This window comes from Merops nubicus, unplaced genomic scaffold (genome assembly GCF_000691845.1).
Source record: "Merops nubicus isolate BGI_N331 unplaced genomic scaffold, ASM69184v1 scaffold8641, whole genome shotgun sequence".
In the NCBI taxonomy this organism is placed as follows: Eukaryota; Metazoa; Chordata; class Aves; order Coraciiformes; family Meropidae; genus Merops; species Merops nubicus.
In genome coordinates, this window is record NW_008587541.1 from 11,552 (window position 1) to 34,636 (window position 23,085).

Below are 23,085 nucleotides of genomic sequence, written 5' to 3' on the forward strand. Positions count from 1 at the left end.
CTTTTGCAACCTGACACACGTAAACAGGTTGGAAAGAGGATTGATAACAGCCCTGGAGAATATTAAGTTGAGTGATTAAGAGGAAATATCCAGGTCCAGGAGTCCATAAGCAGCATCTTGGCAGAGCTGAACGTGCACAGGCTAAAGGTGTGTGGAGGGAAGAAAATGACTTCAGCATTTTCACGCTCAAGAACTTCATGCAAAAAGGAAGCAAAACAGTGATCTTCCACCCACCCTTTCAGGCAGAGGGGGATTTTAGTGTACCCAGCACACACCAGACACTGTCTTCTGTTCTGAGATTCTCCAGTGAAAGGAAGAGTGATGCAAACATCAGTAACCAAGAAGGATGAGAGCTGTGTTGTTCTCACCAATGGGCTGCACACTTTGCTGCTTCTCAGAGCAGAGATCTTAAAGCGTTGTGAGCAGCACAGCAGTGCCCAGAAACCACATCCCCAAGGACGGAAGCACAGGCAGGGAAGTGGAATGACTTCCATCTAAACAGGAAGACTCCCAAGAACCGGTCCAAGCACCGGTGTATCCTTGATGGGAGAGCTGGCCATCTGTCCTGTGTCTGGATGGAGATGTGCCCTGTGTCTATGCCACAGGGTGACCTGTAAAACCACCAGGCAGTAATGGCTCAGTCCTGGTGCTTTGAGAGAATCCGTGAGGGATGAAGGAGGAAATGTGGGTGGGCATCTGTCCTCCTGTGGTTAGGAAATAAGTACTGTGCTGTACCAGGCTGTTAGGAATAGACCACCAAAATAGCAAGTAATGCGAGAATAGATTCTGGACTAGAATGTGTCCATAGGGACATGAATATCTATTGAGTATTTGTCTGACCCATGACCACCTCAAGGGCTACTTTTAGGGGACAAAGGTGATGGCCACCTCCTTGTCTCACTTTTGCATGACTGCTAGAAGAAGATGCGTTGAAGAAAGGCAGAGATCACCTCAAGGAGTGGAGCTGGCTGCCAGAATGTGGTCCCAGCAAGATGTGGTTAAAAGACCTGCTCTCCCCAGCATAAGGACAGAGTTTGCTGTACTTCTATGAGAAGTCTTCCTGGATCAATGCCCCTTTGCTAGCCCATCTGCAGACGGCCTAGTGCGTATGCCTCCGTACCATGCCACACCACTATGCTGCATCCTGAACTTGCCCAAACACCATCTCTTGTTGAGCAGGCTGTCCACCACTCCATAAACACATTGGTGTTTGTTTCTGCAAGTGATGGTTGTCATATTGCCTGGAAGGATTGGGACATGGGCTCCAGGAGAGTGAGTCTGTACACTATGATATGCAGGGCAGACTCGCCAAACTGAAAGATTAGCAGGTTGGGTTGGCTTTTTGGGCTCTGGACCATAGTGCATAGATGCAACAACCACATGGGTGAAGAAAACCACTTTTTAATTGAACTTCATCAGTTGGGAATTGTTCCAGGGCAGCAGACTCATGCCCTTGAAATACCCTATGCAGAGGGAGGAGGAGGCCAAAACAACACAAGGGAGAGATGGGGATAGTCTCCCTCAAATGACAGCAGAAACTGGTCTCACTCTCTCTGCCTCCACCTCCTCTTGAGTTAATCCACCTTCACTGCTCTGTCCATCCCACAGAGCCAGCAGAAAGCCCAGACTGCTGCAGAGCTCCCTCTTCACAGGAAACATTACAGGTACCTCTCTGAGCACCAGGTGACCCAGTTTAGGAGAGCAGTGTTTGCCAGGCAAGCCCTGACATCAATGGAGAAGGACTAGAAATTCCATCTGAAGGTGTCTTCTGTCTGCAGGGACCCGAGCAAGTATCCTCAGCAAAGCCACCAATCCTTTGTCAGGGATGCAACAGAGAAAAGTGGAAAGACTTCAAGGAGCCCGTCCTTCAACAGATAGGCCACCTGAGATTCTTGCAAGGAGATCTCCTATCTCTAAATACCTCTTCATGAATGTGATGAATGAGCGTCCAGGCTTTGTCTTGCTTGCTCTGCTTTACTTCCAGTGGTCGACTTCAAGATTTCAAATGTGTGCATCATCCCCACAACCAGTTGTGGAGGGTAACAGACCCATTCTAGGGGTGCTGGCTGGAAGCAGCATTTCTGATGTGGTGAGAAGGATGTGGTGGCTGTGCTGTGCCTCTTCAAGGAATCCTCTTCCTCTGCAGAGACATGATCACAGGCCAGGGTCATCTGAGCTTCCCTGGTACATCTCCTCAGATGCTGAGGGACACAGAGGAAAGAGCAAACTCTGTGGCTCATCCTTTTGCACCACGGACGCAGACATAGGCATCACGGCACTTCAGAGAAGGCAGCAGGCACAGGATTTTGCTCAACTGTCAGCCCAAAATAAAATTTTAAAAACCCATGCAAATCCAAGAGACACATGGACTCCAAATCACGGCTGTGGGCTCGTGCCCAGCAGCTGGGAGCTTGGCTTAAGCAGAGAGAGTGTTAGCTGTTGAGCTCCAGAGATGTTGCTGGGTGCCACCACCTCCCAGGCAGGTCTGGCAAGCTAAGGGCAAGACTAGCAAGAGTCCTGCTTCCCAGAGATGTGCTTGTGTGTCCTCCAAGTGACACACTTGAGGAAGAGCCTGTTGTGCACAGCACGGTCTCCCTGGCCGCCTCCTAGTCCTCACTCTTGAAAACAATGGCAAAGTCCCCAATGTCCTCCTGCCTTTGCTCCCTTCTTCCTACCCAAGGAACAAGCCACTTCTAGGCCCCCAAAAAAACACCTGCTCCCATGAGGGCACTTTGAGAAGCCAAGCAGAGACGGCGGCATTTGGCCTGGCACCCTTCTGGGGCTCTGTGCGCCAACGGAGCTGGGGCGGGGGGCCGGCTGGGGGACGCAATTTGTGGAAACCCACCCCGGGAGGCTCTGGGCCCCCCCGGCCCCACTCACGCCTCCCCTCTAGGGGGACAGCTGCTGGCTCTGGGAGGCCGCGGACCTCTTTAAACTCGAAGGAAAGCAACGTCAGGGTTCCCTCGGGAGGCGCGGTGGCGGTGGAGCGGGGGAAGGAGGGAGGAGTGGATGGTGCGTCCCGTGGCCAGGTTGTGGCGGAGGACTGGGAGGCAAACCTTGCACGCCACCCTGTAGGGGCAGTTCTCTCCTAGGCCCAGAGGAGGCGAGATCACCCGTACTAATTTGTACATATCCTTATACGAGATCCTGCCGCTGCAAAGGAAGCACAGGTGGGTTAATAGGACACTGAGAGGGTGGAGGGGAGGATGGAGAGCTTGACCCAGGGTGTGGGGGTGCTGGGGCCATCTGTGGGGCAAAACCTGCAGGGTGCATGACTCTTCTCCTTCTGGTTCTGTCGGACCCAGAGAGGAGAAAGCGATGAGCATCAGCTACTGCCTTCTCCACGTGGGTCAGCTCACGTCTCCTCACACTGATTCATGCCGACCCTGGAGAAGGGCAGTTTTGGTGGTAAACGCCACCCCATCACCCTTCCTCATCGTGCCCTGGCCACCTACGCCTGGTGCAAAAGGGCTGGGATTTTAGATGGGGTGAGCCTGCAGCTTGGCTGGCTTCCGGCCACCACAAGCTTTTTTGATGGAGCTGTGTCCCATCTCACCACCAGCAAGCCTACCCTCACACAGCCAACTCTCTGGTCCTCACAAGGTCCCAGGGAGGTTGACAGCTGAGTCACTTCTATCTCCAATATCTGGGGAACCTGAGATGGGGAGAAATAATGTGACCAGCTGGTGACTGGTGGCTGTGGTACTAGCACCTAGGTCTCTCACAGTCCAGTCCTGTGCTCCGACCACCAGACCACGCTCTGCCAAGGGTACACATTATTAGAAACAAACCCTCCCGTGCACACACCCCTTCGTGCTACAGCAGCACATCTCCCCAAAGCCGGGTGCAGTCATCACAGGATACAGCCCATATCCCTCCTGCACCGGCTGAAATAATGAAGCAGTCGAGGCAGAGAGATGGCAGGAGAGGGTGCTGGGGCCATCAGATGCTGAGCTCCCCACTCCACTGCAGACCAGAGCCCTCTGGGAAGTGGGACCGTGTGGGGTGGAAGTGCTGAGGTGCAGCATGCTGCTGCAGCCTCCTGGGCATCCTTGGACAAGCTTGGAGGGAAACCGCATGAGGAGGCAAAGAACAGCGTTACCATCCTACCTGGTGCCTTTGTCTCTGGTTTCTCCTTGCTCTTCTCCCATCCCCTTCCCATCACTGGCTACAACTAGCCCAACCACCTGGGCAAAACCCATCCCTGAGCCCCCCTGGTGTTGGGTGGTCTCCTCATGAGACCTTGCTGTGATGGTCTCTGTGTCAGGATGCAGAACGGCTGCCCCACTCAGGCAGTAGGACCCGTTCAGATGTACTCACCCATTTCTCACCCAGCAATGGGAGCCAGGGCTGCCACCATGGGCCCAGCACCACCAGCTCCTGCACACGTCCCCTAACCACTGGCTACGTATCATGACAAAAGAGCACAGCTTGCTCAGAAATCAGAGGGGCGCATAGCATTGATAGGACAGCTCAGGCATGCTCTTACAGTGACTGTCCTGGAGATCTAGTCCACCAGCACTAGGGGCAAGAATGAAGTATCTGGTGTGAAGAAATCCTTCCCAAAAGCCATGGGTGACACCCGCTCCAATGTGGATGCTTCACTGTTCTCACCTCCTCTAGTTATCCACCAGGACATCTATTCACCGTGCTGACCTCTCCCCCTTGCACAAGGTATATTCACCTGCTAACAAGCAATCCCACTTGTCCACAGGAGCCTTGCACAGCAGCAAGTGTGCTGGAGGAGGACACGCAGGGAAGAATCTGGTCAGCACTGAGCTGCACAAGGTTGGAAAAAAATGGTGGAGGAAACCATGGCAGGAGCTGATGGTATTAGGCATAAAATTATCTTGGCAGGAGCTGGTCTCTCAAAGTTCAGGACATTAGCAGTGGAGGCGAAGAGTCTCCAAAGGGAGTGCATGTGGCTGCCAAGGACTCTCAAGCTAAGATCGCCCACACTCACCGCACATTGATGGTGGGTCAAGGCTCCAAAGAGGCTGTCCCTGGGCTGTGGGAGGGAGGAAGGGGCCACACAAGATACCTTCATAATGCTGGAGCTGAGTGGAGGGTAAATGTGCTCCGAGAACTGCCACAGGCACCACACTGCCCTAGGGATGCTCCAGAGTATCCTGGGAGGAGCAGCAGAGAGCGAATCCCCTGCAGCAGCAGCAGGAGCAGAGCCAAAGCCTGGCCACCCAGGGTGTGTACGGCCACACTGAACATGTCCTATTGCTGGGAACTGGCTGCTGCCTGCAAATGGGAGCTCTGTTTGCTGAGGTCCTCATCAGCGAAGGCATGAATGCAGGAAACAAAGTCCTCCTGTCTCTAGAGGGGTGAGCAGGCTAGCCAGCATAGGGACACAACTCCCCATACCCAGACAGACTCCAAAGTGCTCCACAGGTGACCTGGCAGGAGCCCAGAAGATCCCCAGCATCTCCCCACAGCTGGAAACAAGCCCCACTCAGCCCTGCTCTGATGGTGAGCTGTGGGTGCTGAGGACCAGGTGATGGAGCCGGTCTCAAGGCAGAGGCACCCAGCTGGTGCGCAAGGACAGGCAACGAGGCTGAGAGGGACCTGCCCACTGGCTGGGGAGGAGAGGAAGAGCAGGAGCCTCCAGTGCTCAGGATAAACACCGTGGCAAACCGCAACCATCGCCCGAGATGCCTGTGCCACCAGGTGTTGTAGGAACCGGCCGCTGCCCTCGTGATGGCCGTGGGCAAGAGCAGCCCTTCCCTGACTGTCCCAGGAGCTGCAGCTGGTATCCAGTAGTACAACACTCATCTAAAACCAGCTCTGAGGTGCTGCTCAGGAGAGAAGGAGCTGTCTACATACCACGCTGCTCTGTCATACTCTGCCCAAATCCGGACAAACTCATCTAGATGGTGAGGTCCCAGGATGGAGGAATCCCGAGTCAGGTATTCAAAATTGTCCATGATGACTGCCACGAACAGGTTGAGCATCTAAGTGAAAGGGAAAAAAGCAGAAAGGAAATTGGGGGGAGAGGGAGCAGAGAAGGGAAGGGCAAAAGAGAAGGGAGGGTAATCAAGGGGGGATGGCTGATGACCCTGTGATGGGGCTGTATGTTGGGGGGAGTAATGAGAAGAATCCCCAAGGCTTTCAAGGAGGAGAAACTCACCAGGAAAGAGCAGAAGAAGATGAAGGAGACAAAGTAAACGTAGGCCAGGTCAGTGCCGCAGCGCTCGTTCTCGTTCTGCCCGGATGTCGCCGTCGTGTCTGGCTCACAGCCTTTGCCCTCCAGGCAGGACAGCATGATCTCCTGCCACGCCTCTCCCGTGGCACTCCTGTTCCCAACACAGCCGTGCTCAGCAGCTCGTGGTGGCACAGGATGGAGCTGGGGCAGGATGCCCCCAGGAGAAACCTCACAAGAAGCTGTGCAACCCCCTGCCCAAATTAAACATGTCTCTGGCGTGGAGAGGAGCAAGACAATAGATCAGGAGCGACTGAGCTGGACCCCCATGAGCCCAGCCATGCCACGGTGTAGCTCCTGGCACACAGGGCCAACTGCCCCCAGGCAGCCGGACCAAAAACATGAGAGACAGACAACCTTTTGGAGAGAGGATGGGGGGAAAAAAGCTCCTGTGGTTGTGTGTTTGCACAGCTGGTCTCTAGCACCAAAAGCTGACTTCCACCAAACAGCCTGTGGTGAGATCCTGGCCAGACCAGCTCCTGGCCTGTCTGCACCCAAATACGCTGCCAAAGGAGTTTTCTATGGTTGCTTACCTGAAGAGGAGCATGAGGGAGCCCAGGAAGCTGCGGAAGTTGTTGTGACGGTTAATGTGGCTTTCCTCATCTAATTTGATATTGCCAAAAACCTACAGGAGGGAGACAAAGGGCTCCATTATTCAGGCAAAAACTCTGCAGAAGCAGCTGCATGTTCACCTTGGCACATGGGCATGCTGCAGGGACTGGTCCTGCCCCAGGTCCATCACCCTCAGCGCAGCTGGCCCCCAGTGCAGCTGACATCCACCCTCTCTGCATGGAAAAGCACCCAGCACACAGCCAGGGATTTGCAGTGGGCAGTGAAGGCTTTGAGAAGCCGAGCTGCTATGGAAACAGGAGCACAGAGGAGGACCTGGGATCAGGCAAGTCCAACTACTCCACCATCCATCTTGCTGCTGTGCTACAGGCAGCATCTGAGCACCCCATGGCACCCAGTGATCCCAAGGGTGCAGGAGGTGCAGAGATGAGTCACACCACCCGGGGTGGGTGCTGATCATGGACCTGGAACTCCCAGGAGCTTTTCCCTTGGTGGGAAAATAGTCCGTGATGCTGGGGTCAGACACAGTGGTGCAAACAGCATCAGGGAGGGCTCAATGAAGGAGGGAGAGACCGACTAGTATCCCACCATGGACAGTCAGACACCTGGGACTATTGTCCCCAGGGCCAAAAGTGGCAACAAAACCCCAAACGTGGACAATATCCTAATAATGACCCACAGACAAGGCTGTGGTAGAACATAATGAATGTTCATGAAGTGCCTCAAATAGGAAAAATGTGCTGTTATTACTGTTAAATATTTATTCCACTTTCCGTGAACCTAAAAATATACTAACTGCAGAGTATTTTTTCCCTGTACAGGTTTTTTGGAATATGTAATTGTAGAATATTTTCTGCCTCCAGCTATTTTGCTCAAATAACGCCCACAGACTTTACTGCTTGGGGATTTGTTCACAATGGTGTTAAAAAAAAAAAAAATTTAAAAAATCAAATACTACCACATGGCAGGGAGGGGAGCTGAGTCAGATGGTGGTTGTTTAGCACAGAGAACACCTGGAGCTGGTGCTGGGATGTGTAGGACCGAGTGGCCAAAACCAGGCACGGGACTCTTGGGGTGGAAGAGAGGGGGTGGAAGAGACTAAACACCAGCACTGCCAAGCAGCCCAGGCTGGGGACCACTGTGCTGCCCACTGCCTCCCCAAAATCTGCCCAACCTGGCAGCGCACATCAGGCAACGGCATTGAGTACTGCAGTAACTCACTCATCAGGTAGCTCTAGATCCTGAGCATTTGTCGTTGAAGATGCTTTGTCAGATCTCCAGCGTGGGATTTTGTCATCACAGAACCAAGCCAGCACCACAGCACGTGTGGAGCTGAGGGTTTTAGCTCACATGCTCCTTATTTACTAGCTGGAGCGTGGAAAACTCACATCTTCCCATGCTCTGCAGACCTCACACCATCTGGTAGGTCATCACAGGGCCCTAAGTGCAACAGCCCAAGTAGACCATCAGAGGTGCAGGTACAACATAAACCCTCTGCAGAGGGACAAGGTGGATGGCAAGCTGCAGGGATCACCACCATGATCCAGCTGTTTGGACAGGAAGGGCAGAAGGCTGCTCACCAGGTCACTCAGGCATGAAATCAATCTCTAGCAGCTGCTAGGGAGTTGGAGACAGGATGTAATTTCTAAACAAGGGGGTGACAATTTGAAAGCAGCCACTGCACAGGATGCCCAGCTGGGTCCCCAAGGCATCATCTCCAAGGGTACAAGTTGGGAAGGCAGCAGTGGAGCTTGACTGAACAAGCCCATGGCAGCTCCCCCAGGGCATGTGGCTCTGCAGCTCCCAAACAAGCTGTTCCTCCCTCTGGACTTGACTGAGTGAAGTAATGACAGGCAGACACAAGGCTGGCTGCTGTGCATAAAGCTGAGGACACTGCCCCAGCCTGTCCATGCCAGAGGGATGTGCACTGAGATGTCTGTGCTCACCTGCATCCCAATGATCGCGTAGATGAAGAAAAGCATGGCGATCAAGAGGCAGACGTAGGGGAGGGCCTGAAAGAGAAGCAGATGAGTCATCTCCTGTAGCACAGGTCCAGCTCCAGAGGAGTACAAAAAGCACAGTGAGCAGGTAAGCTGTGCTGATCCATCTCTCCTACAAGCCAACAATTCAGCAAGACCTTGGGAACAGCATTTGGAAGCAGCACCTCAGCACCGCGGCCTGGGAGGAGACCAGGGCAATTGTGACTTACCTTGAAGGACTGCACAAATGTCCAGAGCAGGATGCGGATGGTGTAACCCTGGCGCAGCAGTTTGATGAGCCGAGCAGCCCGGAAGAGCTTCAGGAAGCTCATGTTGAAGCTGCTGGTGTTCACCAGCTGGGAGGAGATGAGAGGGTGAGAGGGAGGTGGAAGACCCCCACCCCATAGTGGTTTGCCCCACTGCTCCCAGCCCCTGCTTCACCTTGGTGTCCGTCAGAATGATCTCTGTAATGCTGCCAATGACAGTTATGAAGTCAAAAATGTTCCAGGTGTCACGGAAATAATTCTGCAAAAGGAATGAGAGAGGGAACATCAATTTGAGCTTGGGGACGGCAGGTCTGAAGGCCACTGGGCCACAGGCTAAGTCTGCTCTCGGACAACAGCAGTGTCAACAGAGGACTTGCCACCTATTTGTATGTGGCCTTGGTCTGGAGCACTGTCCTGCATCTGAGACAGTGACAGACCCGAGCACGTCTCCAGTGAGCAGCTTCTCCTGGGAGTTGACTCATGCACCTAACAGGCCACCCTGGTGAATGGGAGTGGGAAACACGGCCACAGCCAACCCTGGTAAGGCTGCAACAGCCCATCATGCCAACCCTCAAAGCCATGAGGCTGCTTTGTTCTCCTCTTCATGAACACCTGGACCAAGCTCAGCCTCTGCTGTTTCTTTGTGCAGAAGTTGGTGCAAGACCAGACTTGACTATGGCTGGTGCTTCTGGGAGCAGGGATGGTGCCTAGAAACCCTCCTGCTAGTAGGCCTCATTTCCCAGCATGTGTTAGAAAGAAACTATACATATACATGGTCCAGGCACCAGAGTACCACAGAAATAAAGCAAGAAGTAAAGCAGTGGTGTGGCTTCCCTCACCAGCATCCAGCAGTGGGAATTTTAAGGAGAACCAAAGGAGCAATTCCATCCTAAAAAAAGCTCTCAGGCTTGGATGCAAAATAAATCGCAACAATCTCACACTATTAACACCTTCCCTTTGTGATCTGTGTGCTGCCAAAGTCCAAATTAACACCCTCATCAAGAACAGGAGCAGCCACTCACCAGGAAGCCAAAAGCGATGATCTTGAGGACACACTCCAAGGAGAACACCATGGTGAATGCAATGTTCAGGTACTTCAGGGCCAGCTCATAGGTGTATGGAGCAGAGTAGTACTGATGGAAAGAGAGAGACGTTGCTAACCAGAAGGGTGCCAGCCAGCCACTTGGTGGATAACCAACCCAGGGAAGATCTGTAGTGGCCCATGTTCCTTGTCCCGAGTGCCTCAAGGCCATCTATCTCCTTCACCTTTCCACCCCTCTTCCAGGACAGCTACCACTCCTTCTAATAAGGAAGCACAGGGTAAATACAGATCTTTCTGCAGGTGTTAAGAGGTCCAGATCACTTGGGTCATCTTGCTTAGGGAAGATCTTGCCTCCAGCTTGGGGCATGTGGTGTTCCGAGTGATTATACCAAGGGAATGCATGTTCACACTGCTGTCTCAAAGTATCTCCTAGAAACAACCAAAATGCCCTGTGGTCCCATCCTGACCAATCCTCTTCTCCCCACTGCCCCAAACAGGACAGGCTCACTCTGACCACCTCACCTTCATCATCAGCACCACAGTGTTCAACGCTATCATGGCCATGATGGTGTACTCAAAGGATGGGGAGACCACAAAGTGCCAGACCCGGTACTGGAAGGTGTGCCGGTTCTGCGGCATGTACCGCGTGAGAGGCTTGGCGCTGATGGCAAAGTCAATACAGGCCCTCTGGAATAAAACAACACACATCAGACCATGGCTGATGGCAACATGGAGGATGGTGACTGCCTCATTTCTTCCCTTCATGGGCTGGGCAGGCAGATGGCTAATGGCTTTCTTCCCCCTTTCCAACATCTAAGGAGCTCCGTGCTCCAGAACTGCAGAAAACCCATGGAAATGTCCTCTCTCCCCCGCCCCAGATCCTACCTCATTCTTCTCCAGACTGCACTCCTCCATCATTTTGTCTCCTTGCTCTTGGAATGTAATGATGATGAGAGCCACGAAAATGTTGACGAAGAAGAAAGGGAAGACCACAAAATAGACAACGTAAAAAATGGACATCTCCATGCGGTTGCTGCGGCTGGGCCCACGGTCCTCCTCTGTCACGTCCACTGAATGCTGCAGCACCCTGTGGGCACACAGGCAAAGAAAAGCAACCACAGATATGCCCATCAGGACTGCCACTACATGGCACTTCTCATGGGACCTACTTTGTTCTCAGTTGTAACAATGATAAGATAAACCTCTGTCTGAATCTGCTTTACAAGGACAACCCTTCTAAGTGACCAGAGCTTGTTTTACGGTGCTTTTGCCTGAAAATGGATTTTCCAGTGCTCCACATACAGAGAAAAATTGCCCAAGGTCACATGAGCATGAAGAAAGGGCTAGTCCTATGGTCATCTCTAAACTTGAGTTATGATGGACCTCAGGGCCACACAGGGGAAGGGATTATCCATCATTCACTTCTTAAGAAAGAAGCTAACCCCCAGCCATGGTCTCAGCCTCATAGGGAGCTAAAGCTCTTTTGTCCTGATGTAATTTCTTATCTTTCCTCTCCTCCTCCCTGCCCAACAGTTTGTCTCTCTGTCCTGCCTGGCTGTAGTCAGCCAGTAACCCAACTACCCCAATGCTCACCCTAATTTAAAGGGGGTGGATGGAACAGAATACTCACTGGGGCCAACCCTCGCCAGTGGAGACGGTGAACAGGGTGAGCAAAGCCCAGATGATATTGTCATAGTGAAACTCATGGCGTTTCCACTCCCGGCACTTCACTTCCATCTTGTTCTTCTCGTGGTCCACATAGTTCCCTCTGCAAGGTGGGGAGAGGGCAGTGACCCTTCTTTTTACACTGCCAGACTATGAGACAGTGTTTTTAAATCCTGGGGGCAGTGGGAGGTGGGGGAGTGGGGAGTGTGGAGGGAGAAATAGGGAGAGGCTAGATAACACCTGGGGGTAAGGAGGGAAGGGGAAAGCAAAAGCGAAGAGAGAAGGAGGAAAGAGAACAGGAGCAAAATACAGAGCTCTGCATCCCATATCCCATCTGAGGATGTACAACACTGACACAGCAATGGGCTCAGCCTGTGCCATCCACCCCGAGATACCATAGCCAAGAGTGAGTCGTTGACCAAGGACTTCACCTTTGGGAACCGAAAGCCAGCATCACTCATCACCCTGCCTTTGCCAGAGGTGTCAGCAGCATTGAACCTACTGATCAGGCCACCTACATGCAATCCTTCTCTGTGTCTTTAGAGCTGTCAGTGCAGTAGAAGAACTTTCCCTTGAAGAGCTGGACAGCAATGACAGCAAAGATGAACATGAAGAGCTTGTAGACAATGAGGATGTTGAAGACATTCTTGAGGGAAGTCACCACACAGTCGAAGACAGCCTGCAGGAGAGAGCATAGCTCACCTCAGAGAGCCAACAGCCTTGGCAAAGGGCAATACCAAAACCTTCCTCAAGGCTATCATGGAGAAAGATATTTCCTGCTCCTGAGGTGGAAAGGAGGAAAGAGCTGGGCCTTCCCCCAGGCCAGGGGCTATTTTATGAGCCAGTTTAATACCTGGAGTACCCTCCAGCACAAACCCGGACACTGAGCAGCCCCTGAGACAGCAGCAGGGATGGATATTTATATCCTCCGATGTTCTCTGCAACCAGGGCAGCAGACAGGGGATGGCCCTGATGATGCAATTAGCAGCACTCAAGGCCAATTAGTAAACGCTTCTTTGTTTCATATCACCCCGAACAACAAGGCAGAGCGAATAACTCTGCTTGCAATAGCAGCACCTCCAAGGCTGTGCTCTCAGCCCTTGTTCTCACAGCACTTTAAGAGAGAGAGAAATGTCCTTATCCCTACTTCTTGGTGAAGACAGAGCTGTCCAGAAATGAACCGACACAGGCTGAATCTATCCTTTGGCTGGGAAGAACAGCTGGGGTCAAAACTCATGTCTCTGGGGTGCCACCCTGGCCCTCATCCACGAGCCAAATACTGCCTTGTGAAAAAAACTCAGGGCTCGGTTTCTTACTCCTTTCTGGCTCTAAACCCCATTGGCTAAGGTAGGGAAATCCATACTCCTACCTGTGCTACATAAATAATCCCTCTATTCAGATGGGAAATCTCCTCTGGTGCAACACCATAGCAGCACAGCACACAAAATCCTAGAGTTGTTTGCAAGATGCTCTGGTGGGACAAATCATGAACTTTGGAAAGAGATTTGAGCTCTCCCAAAGACAGGGCAGCACATTTTATCAGAGCACCTGGGCTTTACTGCCTCATGTCCACTCCAGCCCCACACTCCCTGGCAGAGGAACCAACTCTGACATCTTGCAGAGATCCAGACTTGCTTTAAATAACTCATTGCACCTCCAGGTATGAAGCAGCCTGAAGGGTGTTGTGTTTGAAAACGGGACTCCTAAAATACAACTAATTCTGTGAAAACTGTTTGTTCACCTCTCATGAGCCAATCAATGCACACAGTCCCTGCATGCACCGGTCCATTCTGGAGAAGGCACACAGAAGGTAGGAGACGGAGATCATTACCTTCAGCTTGGGCAGCCGCTTGATGGTTTTCAGGGGCCTCAAGACCCGTAGCACACGGAGAGACTTGATGGTCTTGATATCCCGGCCCTTGTTGGTCCTACCACGTCACAGGGAAGCACGCAGACCAAGAAATGAAACAGAGAGACAATATCCTTGCGGACTCAGGTCTGGATGCCCAGGGCATTTTCAACAGCACCAACCACCCCTCCCAGCCTCAGCATGTGTGAGGATAGGAAGGGGAGGGTCATATGCCATCACGGGGGCCAGCGATCACAAATGTGTGACTGCTGAGTGCCCAGCCCACCCAAACAAGCCTCCTCCATCACTCATGCTGACAGCTGGCAGAAGCGAAAAATAAAGCAATCCTCTCCTCCTTGGGTTAGCACCTTTCCCCTTCACTGGGGAGCAGTAACCTCCACAAAGTGACCTCGTTGTGACCGCAGGGCTGGGGCAGGTGACACAACGCTCTCTCCACACAAGGGCAGCTGCCCTTCCCCACATCCCCAAGCCACAGGGCCTGGAGGTTTCCTTCCCTGCTGCAGGCACGAGCCATTTGCAGACAGGGCCTTAATCTATCAGTGTTACCCAACTTCGTCAGCCTCTTCTTCCACCTCACAGCATGCCAGCCCTCTCTTCCCTCTCCAGATCAGGACTACACTAGCTTCCACCCTAAATCACCTGAAGGAGGCAGAGCTTACTATTAGGATTATTTAGAAAAGCAGCACTAAGACCCTCTCGTGACCCTAATTTCTTGAATACGGTGATTAATCACAACAGTACAAGGTGTTTTATTCTTGTCATTTAACTAAAGCCTGTGGGCCCAATCCCAGGATGGAGCAGAGAGGTCCTGGTGAACGTGGCACGGGTTGTATTCACCAGATACTCTCAAAAAACATAAAGGAAATTACTTGCAACAGACACTCCAAATTGCACAGCTCCTTTGCGAGAATTAATGCAACAGGGAGTGTAATAATGGGCTTAATGATTGAAGAGTTGTAAACAAACCCACTAATTAATAGTCCTTCCTAGGAGCACAGCCCCATAAATGCATGGGAAGCAACTGTACAAACAGCCCTTGGACCCACTGTGCACCTCCTGTGTCCAGCTTTGTTTAGTGTCAAGGCATGGGTAAGCACCTGGAACATCCAACCAGGGGCTCGGGCAAGGATCTGAGGGCAGCACCCAGATGGTACAAGCTGCCACCAAGGACAACTCACTGCAGTGGTTTGTATCTGCAGATGAGGGACCTCTTCAGACCCCAAGAAATGTCCTCCTGTGGATTTGCTTGGGATCCAACATGGATATGGGATATAGGACTGGATAACACCTGGAGGAAACCCTGGCCTTGCCATGGCCATGGCCGAGGCTGAGCTCTCTTCAGCCCTCTGGGCTTGACATGAACCACATCTCTTGTCCTCAGGGGACATCAGAGATGAAGTCCCTGTGGCGCTTCAGTGCAGGCAAAGGCCCCACCAGGACACAGGACTGAGTCTTCAGCTCCATCGTGGTCACCACTTTCCCCATGCCCTGATCCCCAGGTGTGCTTCACCACATCTCTGCAGCATACTGTGACCTCTGGGAACACAGCTCAGGAGCAGCACAGGTATTAGACAGATGGACATCTGCCTGCAGCCATCCCCCCATGCTCCCCAGGGCTGCACCCTGTGGCGACCCGACCAGCATATTTACCCCAAAGCATTCCTGTCGGCGATCCAGCCCAGCAGCCACCAAACAGCACCAACAGAGAGAGGGAAAAAGAGAGAAGAGAGGAAGAAGGTAAGAAAAGCATCAGAGGAGCTGCACAGGGACAACGACAGATCTCCACTGCCCCACACCTGGTTTGAAAGGCATGATGAGTAGACCAAGCTGTAGACTCCAGGATGGGGCTTATCTCCAGGGAGGGACTCACACAGTGAGCTGGGAGCCTCTGCCCTTCTTATGTAGGTTTTGGGAAGGGGGCACACAGTGAAACCTCTGCTGCAAGAGGAATCCACAGAGAGCAGGGTGACAGTGGGCAAGCACATGGTTCTCCTTGGCCAGGAGTTGGGGGGAACCTCAAGGCTTGGCCCCAACCAGCCAAAGGCAGGTGCTTCCAAGGGAACCTTCCTGCAAGGCCACAAAAGTTCCCATCTAAACATGCTAACTCTGCTAAATCACCTCCATCAAGAAATCCACTGATTAAGTGCCTGAGCTGCAGCGCAGGATCTCCTGCAACCCAGCAGGACACCCACTCAGATAAGCCAAGGTGGTCTACAAGGTCCCTAGTTGTAACCTAACCTCAGTCCCTGCTTGACTGAGTCTCTGCCATGTGTGTGCAGAGGGCTCAGTGCTGGGGACAAACCCTACAAAGTAAAATATTTTTTTTTAAAACATAAAAATAACCCCAGACCCTGGCTGCGTGTTAGTGAAACAGGTGGAAGGTATGTTGTAAAGGTGATAGTTTAACTCTGTGGCACTTCTGTGATGGGATATTAGACCTCTGTCCTGACCAGCCTCACACCAGATTATTTTGTAGTCCATAGGGATCATTCTTGCTTCCAGACATTGGTGCCAAGGGGTACAAGGAGATGCTGCTTGGAAAGAATGAGGCACCTCTGCTGGGTACCTCTAGATGGAGAATCATAGAATCACATAGGAAGAGACCTTTAGGATCATCAAGTCCAACCGTCAACCCAGCACTGACAGGTCACCACAAACTATGTCCCTGAGGACCACATCTATCCGTCTTCTAAATCCCTCCAGGGATGGGGACTCAACCACTTCCCTAGGTAGCCTGGCCCAGGGCTTGTCAACCCTTTCAGGAAATAAATGTTTCCTAATAACCAACCTAAACCTCCGCTGGCACAACTTGAGGCCATTTTGTCTTGTTATATCATTTCTTACTTGGTAAAAAGACCAACTCCCACTGGGCTACAACCTCTTTTCAGGGAGTTGTAGAGAGTGAAAAGGTCTCCCCTGAGCCTCCTTTTCTCCAGGCTAAGCAACCCCAGTTCCCTCGGCTGCTCCTCAGAAGACTTGTGCTTTGGACTCCTCACCAGCTTCATTGTTCTCTGGGCAACTCCTGCCCTTGCTCACCAGGTAAGATGAGCAGGGCTATGCAGTGCCCACCCAACCTTTCCACTGCTCAGCCTTTCCCACTGCTGCAAGCCCACAGGCATAAGCATCACCGCTTTTCAGCCGCTCCTCTGTGGACGACCTCTTTGCACGGTGCCATGAGAAGCAAAAGTGAGCAGGGTCTTTAGTTATGGTTCTCTTTATTCCAGCTAATTCAGTTTGAGGTCTTTGGAGATTCACAATTTTCTATTGGCATTTTATTTAGGCTGTGTTTGGATCAACATAGTTTTCTACACAGAGAGCTACAGATGAGCCAAGACAGCTTCTTGCTCAGGATGCATGGGCTCCAAGAGGACCAAGCTGTGACAGCACACAAAGAGATGGCTTTACAGGCAGACACTTGCTTACTGGTGATTTTGATGTGGCACCAACAGCCAACAGCTACTGGTGGGACTGCTGGACCAGCTCAGAGACCTCCTGTTGCGCCCATGGCTACCCAGGACCCCCATGGGAAAACTGAAGGGTGGAGGGACAGTAAAAGAGGCAGAAAACCCAAATGGCACAGCATGTCCTAGTGCTTCTTCAACTGGGAAGTGCTGGACCCAGTCACCAGCCGCTCTCAGACAGGTAACCACCACAGCTGTGCTGTAGGCACCGCTTTGCCCCCTCAGTGCTGTGGAGGCGAGGGGGGAGAGGCAGGCCGCATTCCCCACCCAGTGCCATATCAAAGAGCTCGTGGAGGGAGAAGAAAAGGAGAAGGATTCAGACATCACTGCCAGAGTTTTCCTTTTGAGACCAGGATGGAGGGAGAGTGAGTGGGTGGCAGGCTGGGGCATGTATAACTTGTGAACATCCTGCGATCCCCGGGGCCCTGGCAGCAACAGGCTGCCAAGGAGAGAGGCAGGTGTTCTTATAAATGCTTTATAATGTATAAATCCACTGGAAATTGCTGTGGTTCCTTTGTTCCCCTCATCCCCAAAGCCATGAGGTCATCTCCTTCAGCAAAAGCCACCGTCAGACATGGGGGAGAGGAACAATCCCGCAGGTTTACATTATAAAGAGCCCTCGTTCACAACAAGCAGCTCTTGGTATCCACCCAGCTACAGCTACAAGAGTGGGAAGGTGACACAGATGATTGTTGCAAACGTATGTGGAGATGCAAAGGCCCTCTTTGTGTGAGTGGGTTCAATGCCATAGCTGATGGGGGTGCTTGTCCTCGAGAATTCAGCTGCCCTGTGCCCAAAGGAACCTGCCCTTCCCTCAGAAGGTGGAGTGGAGGCAGGCAGGTGGCAAGCAGGGCTGGAAGGGACATGGCAGAAGGGGGATCAGTCAGACCCTGGAGATGCTCAGACTATCCTTATGGTGCCCTGGGTGGCCTCCTGAGGGCTCAGACCAATGTCCCTAGACAGGAAGCCTACCCCATGCTGGGGTCTGCAGTCAGCCCCCACACTTCCCAGGGCTTCATCCCTGTGCCGAACGAGCTGAATTCTCCTGTACTCCTCCCAAGGAAAGAGCCGCAGCTGAAAGCACTGGGAAGGAAGGAGGTGAGTAGGGTGAGGAAGGCAAAAGCAGCGAGTCAGGAAGAGTGCAAGTGGGTGAGAGCAAGGGGAAGGAGTTGCTGCTCAGCCTGGGGCGAGATGGGAGGAATGGATTACGGGCTGTAATCCATTGAGAGATGTCAGGGCTCAGACCCAGCCACCCTGAGAGCCTCGCACGGTACCTGAGCTGCGGGCAAGGACACGGCTCCAGTCTCCATGGCTGCCGGGCCCTCCCCTCTCACCAGCCCTAATGCCACCACCGTCAGTGTCAAAGGCAGAAAGAGAGAACAACAGCATGATAAAGCAACATGAGCCTTTCATCTCCTCTCCCTCCTCAGGCACTGGTGGGGCACCACGTCCCTGGGGACCAGGGGGTGCCCCTTGCCTCCGAGCATCTCATTGGCATCTATTCACTGGGTACCGCCACGTCCCTCCCTGAGAGCGGGTCTCTGTGAGCTCCGGGATGCATAGCAGGTGTGTAACTCCAACTCTGTGATCCTTAGGTCTTTTTCATTCTTTAACAGCCCCTTCTGTCCTCTTTCAAAGTCCACTTTCACCACCAACTTCTTCCTAGCATCTGCAGTTTGCCTTGCCTTGCCCCCTGCCTCCTTGCTCAACAGCATTTGACAAACAAGGAGAAATACATCTCTGGAACAACCACACACCACTGCCAGGAGCCATCCCAGAAGCAGAGCAGAAGGGTGAAGAGAAATTAAAAAAAAATAAAATCAGAGTCTAGTAGCCATAACAAATAGTTGCATCCTCCTCGCACCTTGGCCAAGGGAAGGCAAAGAGCTGACAAGGACAACAGCCACTTACGCCAAGGCAAAAGCCACTAGTGCTCCCACCACCACAATAAAATCCAGGATGTTCCAGAGGTCTCGGAAGTAGGAGCCATCCTGCAGGATCAAGCCCTGATCAATCATCTGCAGAGGGAAAAACAGTGAGAAAAACAGGCAGAGAATGAGCAGCTCAGCCAGCAAGTGGAAGCAGCCACAGGCAGGATGTGCTGGGAACAGGGACATTGCTGGGGAACAGCAGACCTGTCCCTGTCCTCCAGGTATATACCAACAAGCATCATATTTTGGGACCCTGGAGGCCAATAAATGCTGTGCTAAGCATTCCCAACTCCCACCACTAAGAACCAGCCTTTAAAGTCTCCACTATCCAAATTTAGGGCCAGAACCAAAGACCTGAACTATTTCCCACACAGATGCAGGACACAGCATCCTCAGTGCAGCCAGCCCACAAGGCCTCTTACCTTGATAACCATCTCGAAGGTGAAAACACCAGTGAAAACGTAGTCAAAATACCTCAGGACCTGCAGAGAGAGGGCACAGGTGCTCTGCATCTACAGCCAAGCAAATGGGCTCACTGGTGCCCACCCAGACCCTGTTACTAACCCACACCAGACCTGGCTCAGCTCAGGTATGGACAGGGGGTAGGTTTGCTTGCCCCAAACCAAGCCCGTTCCCTAAGAGTTCTGGATGCCATAAACCCAGCCTGCATAGGCAGGAGAGAAACATTTCCCATGCATGTCATAAGCAGCTCTGAAATCATGCTGCGAGTTGGAGGCATGCTCCCCGATACCAGTCCCTGCACACACCAGCATCTCCCCCGTTTAAGCTACTTTGCAGTCAACAAGGCACTGTGGTCTGCTTCCCAGGCTCTGCACTCCATGAATGGGAAGCTGAGGGGGATTTCCAGGGTTTATCAAGGAAGGTGATGGGGAAGAAGGCAGAGCCCACATCACAGCGCAAGCCCCGCCACCAGATGTGCTGATCCACGTCCTACATACGCCGCACCACAGAAGCTAAAATCCTACAGGACCTCTGCCCGCAGGGTGGGGGGAGCAGGGGGGGTTGGCAATCACTTTGTTGCGGTCGGAGTTGGTGAGGACGGGATCCTCGGCCGCGAGGGCGATGCTGCTGGCGGCGATCACCAGGAGGATGCACATCTCGAAGTAGCGCAGGTTCACGATGTAGTGGCAAGCCCTCCGCACGCTGTGGGGAGACAGCCCACACCCCAACCTGTGAGCCCCTGGCACGGCCCACGTTCAGAACCCACCCCGCACCACTGGCTTCTGGGGCAGAAAGATGGGCAGCAAATTCTGAGAAGTAAATCAAGGGAGCCGAAGGTTGGTTTGGACTTGCTGACCCCTTTGCCTAGCTGTCCTAGCCCCACAGACACCCTGCAGCCAGCCAAGGAGAGCTCCTGAGAAATCGGGGGGCTTATTCCTCCAGGCTGCTGGAACTGTGCAAGAGCAATGGTGGAGCAGAAAACTGCATAAAAATGTAGCAAACATTGAATAAATATCAGAGCTAGCAATCAGCAGTCAGGAGAGAAATCCATGAGCATGGCTGGCACAGACGGAGAGTGCTGCTGGGCCTGGGGGCCACCACAGCTGGTTATCCAGGCTGTCTGGGTGATATTCAGGGCTCTTTCCCATAGGGATCCCCTATTTTCACTGATATCTAGGTCCTTCCCCGTTGCAGCCCTCCCCAGCCTCAGGCTCCTACAGTCCAAAAAATGTCTCACGGGTTGGTGGTGCTGAAGATGAACATGGAGCTGTGTGGCACCATCGCTTTGCCCGTCTCGCTTTTCTCCTTCTTCCGCTTCTTCTTCTCCATCTCCTCTTCATCCTCTTTGGTCTCAGCCTCCTTCAAAGGGCTAGCTTCTCCATCTGTCTTGTTGCTAACTGCAGGAAAGCGAAAGCCTTTGCCTGGTCTCACACCCAGGCAGCAACCACGGGTGTCCTTGCTTCCCAGGCACGTGCAACCCTCCCCGGTTTCTGCTTTGCATCCCCATGCCATTACGGGGAGAGGGAACAGAAGGGAAGAAAAGACACGAGCTAGCAGGATGAAGCAGACAAAAAGAGTTTTAACAAGGCCAGCTTTTGCGGTGCTGTTTAATTAATGACACCATTTAAAGCAGCTCACCTTGACAGCAGGGGTGCTGTTAAGGGGCTTGAGTGGCAGCAAGCCGGGCAGAGGCTGAGGATGTTTTAGGAAAAACAGTGGATGTGTTTTGTCCATGCAAGGGAGGAAGAGGAAAGGCGGGATCAGACAAAGGGGCAGGTGGGAGGGAGGTGTGAAAGGGATAAGCCCCACAAGGAATGATAGCACATCAGCATTGCGTTTGGGCTGCCCTGAAAAACTGGGGTGCTGGAGGGAGGTGCTGCGAAGAGCAGCAAGGACAGCCCCCCGAGTTGATGGATGTGGGCAGGAAAAGCTGGGCAAGAAGCTTCCCATCTCTGCAGGGTCCCTGAGGGCTGGGAGAGGGGCTCAGGAAAGAGAGACAGGTCCTCACTCTGTACCACAGCGGAGTCGTGGACATCGATCATGATGGTGGTGCTCTCCGTGGCCTTCTCAGTGTTGGGGGTGACAGAGGAGAGCTCGGGCTCGCTCTGGCTGACGGTGTGGCTGGCCTCCAGCAGCGCTTGCTCGCTGGTGTCTGGGCTGCTGCAGTCCTGCTCTACCAGGCTGCCTGTCTTCCCCCGGGGGGGCTCAGGTACTGCTTGCAGGGGGCTCCCCTCCTTGGTGGTGCCAACCAGCTCAGTATCACCAGCTGGAACCCCATTCGTCCTGCAGGAGGGATGTGGGAGAAAAAGAAATGCCAGAATATTAGGGGAAAGGACAAGGAGCTGTGGGAACTGCAGGATGCCCTGCCTGGGTACCAACCTGACAGGTTCCCCACTCGCCACTGGCACCTCCGCTGCGGCCGTGTCCCCACGCCGGTCCCCATCCTGTGTCCCCTCTGTGGGGCTGGTCTCCTCCAGACCCGTCTCCTGGCTGGCTGAGCGGCTCCCCAGTGCACTGGCTGGCTCCTTCCCCTCCATCCGGGCTCTGCGGTGCCGGCTGCGCCTCTGACTCTGCCTCATCCTGGCCCTATCCTCGAGGCCTCCTCCTGCCCCATCCCGGCCGTGTCCCCACGCCGGTCCCCATCCTGTGTCCCCTCTGTGGGGCTGGTCTCCTCCAGACCCGTCTCCTGGCTGGCTGAGCGGCTCCCCAGTGCACTGGCTGGCTCCTTCCCCTCCATCCGGGCTCTGCGGTGCCGGCTGCGCCTCTGACTCTGCCTCATCCTGGCCCTATCCTCGAGGCCTCCTCCTGCCCCATCCTGCTCACCCGGCTCACAGTTCCCATGGCACGATTTCTGGTGCCAGGACTCCTTGTCTCGCTTGACCCGGGGTGATGGGCTCCTCCTGTCCTCTCCACCACCAGGGTTGGCTCCTGGGACTGGCTGCTCGGGTCCCTCGGCCGGCAGCCGCTCGCCCTTGCCACCCTGCTCCTCAGCACATTTCTCAAGGGTGACACCGTCCCCCGGTTTCTTCCTGCGGAAGATGCTGGCGTGGGGGTTGATGAGGGGCGGCTCGTCCTTGTTGATGCCCTCCTGGCTGGACATCTGCATGTGCCGGCGCAGCTGGCTGGTGCGCTGCTCCCACACCGACATGTGGTGCCGCCGGCGACGCTCCCGCCTGCAACGGGGGACAGTGAGAGGTCGGCGTCCCAGCTGCCCCTTCCAGTGAAGCACCCACCCTGGATTTAATTTGGGAAGCCCAGGGAGAAGGAAATGCCATCCCCGGGGCTATGGGCTGGGGTCCTGCTTCATCCACAGCCCTTCAGCATCCCTCTGGTGCTGGCAGAGGCTGGAAATGGGGCTGAGACGGTGCTTCTGCCCCTTCAGGAGGCATCAGGCTCACGGAGGACCAGTGCCAGTAGCCTCACAGATGCCCTGAGGCTTTCAGGCAGCCTGTCCAGCTCACTGGGGGAAGCAAGGAGCCCAGCTTGCCCTACCCCAGTCAGGTGGTGACTACCTTCCTCTTGCATGACGGCCTGGGGACACCTTCTTAAATATGGGCAATGCCCTCTCACTGCAGCTGGAGATCCTTCCTTGCACTAGGGGTGTCTTTGTATCACCAGCTCCACAGAGTCG

At 53.5% G+C, this 23,085-nt stretch overlaps 1 protein-coding gene across 1 annotated transcript in view; it reads right to left on the reverse strand.

Moving 5' to 3' along the window:
* The window catches only part of CACNA1E (calcium channel, voltage-dependent, R type, alpha 1E subunit), a gene marked incomplete at both ends in the record, with an annotated part of 34,170 nt that extends 11,543 nt beyond the window's left edge, over nt 1-22,627 (reverse strand). Inside the window, 19 exons of the mRNA XM_008948945.1 lie at nt 5,833-5,960; nt 6,137-6,302; nt 6,742-6,833; nt 8,725-8,790; nt 8,988-9,113; nt 9,199-9,282; nt 10,046-10,156; nt 10,588-10,752; nt 10,951-11,152; nt 11,696-11,833; nt 12,249-12,409; nt 13,562-13,658; nt 15,251-15,262; nt 18,973-19,079; nt 19,415-19,474; nt 20,027-20,156; nt 20,692-20,851; nt 21,463-21,737; nt 22,064-22,627. Of these exons, the coding sequence (XP_008947193.1) occupies nt 5,833-5,960; nt 6,137-6,302; nt 6,742-6,833; nt 8,725-8,790; nt 8,988-9,113; nt 9,199-9,282; nt 10,046-10,156; nt 10,588-10,752; nt 10,951-11,152; nt 11,696-11,833; nt 12,249-12,409; nt 13,562-13,658; nt 15,251-15,262; nt 18,973-19,079; nt 19,415-19,474; nt 20,027-20,156; nt 20,692-20,851; nt 21,463-21,737; nt 22,064-22,627 (2,844 nt within the window). The remainder of the gene's footprint in view (nt 1-5,832; nt 5,961-6,136; nt 6,303-6,741; nt 6,834-8,724; nt 8,791-8,987; nt 9,114-9,198; nt 9,283-10,045; nt 10,157-10,587; nt 10,753-10,950; nt 11,153-11,695; nt 11,834-12,248; nt 12,410-13,561; nt 13,659-15,250; nt 15,263-18,972; nt 19,080-19,414; nt 19,475-20,026; nt 20,157-20,691; nt 20,852-21,462; nt 21,738-22,063) is intronic.
* Between the last annotated feature and the right edge of the window lie 458 nt (nt 22,628-23,085).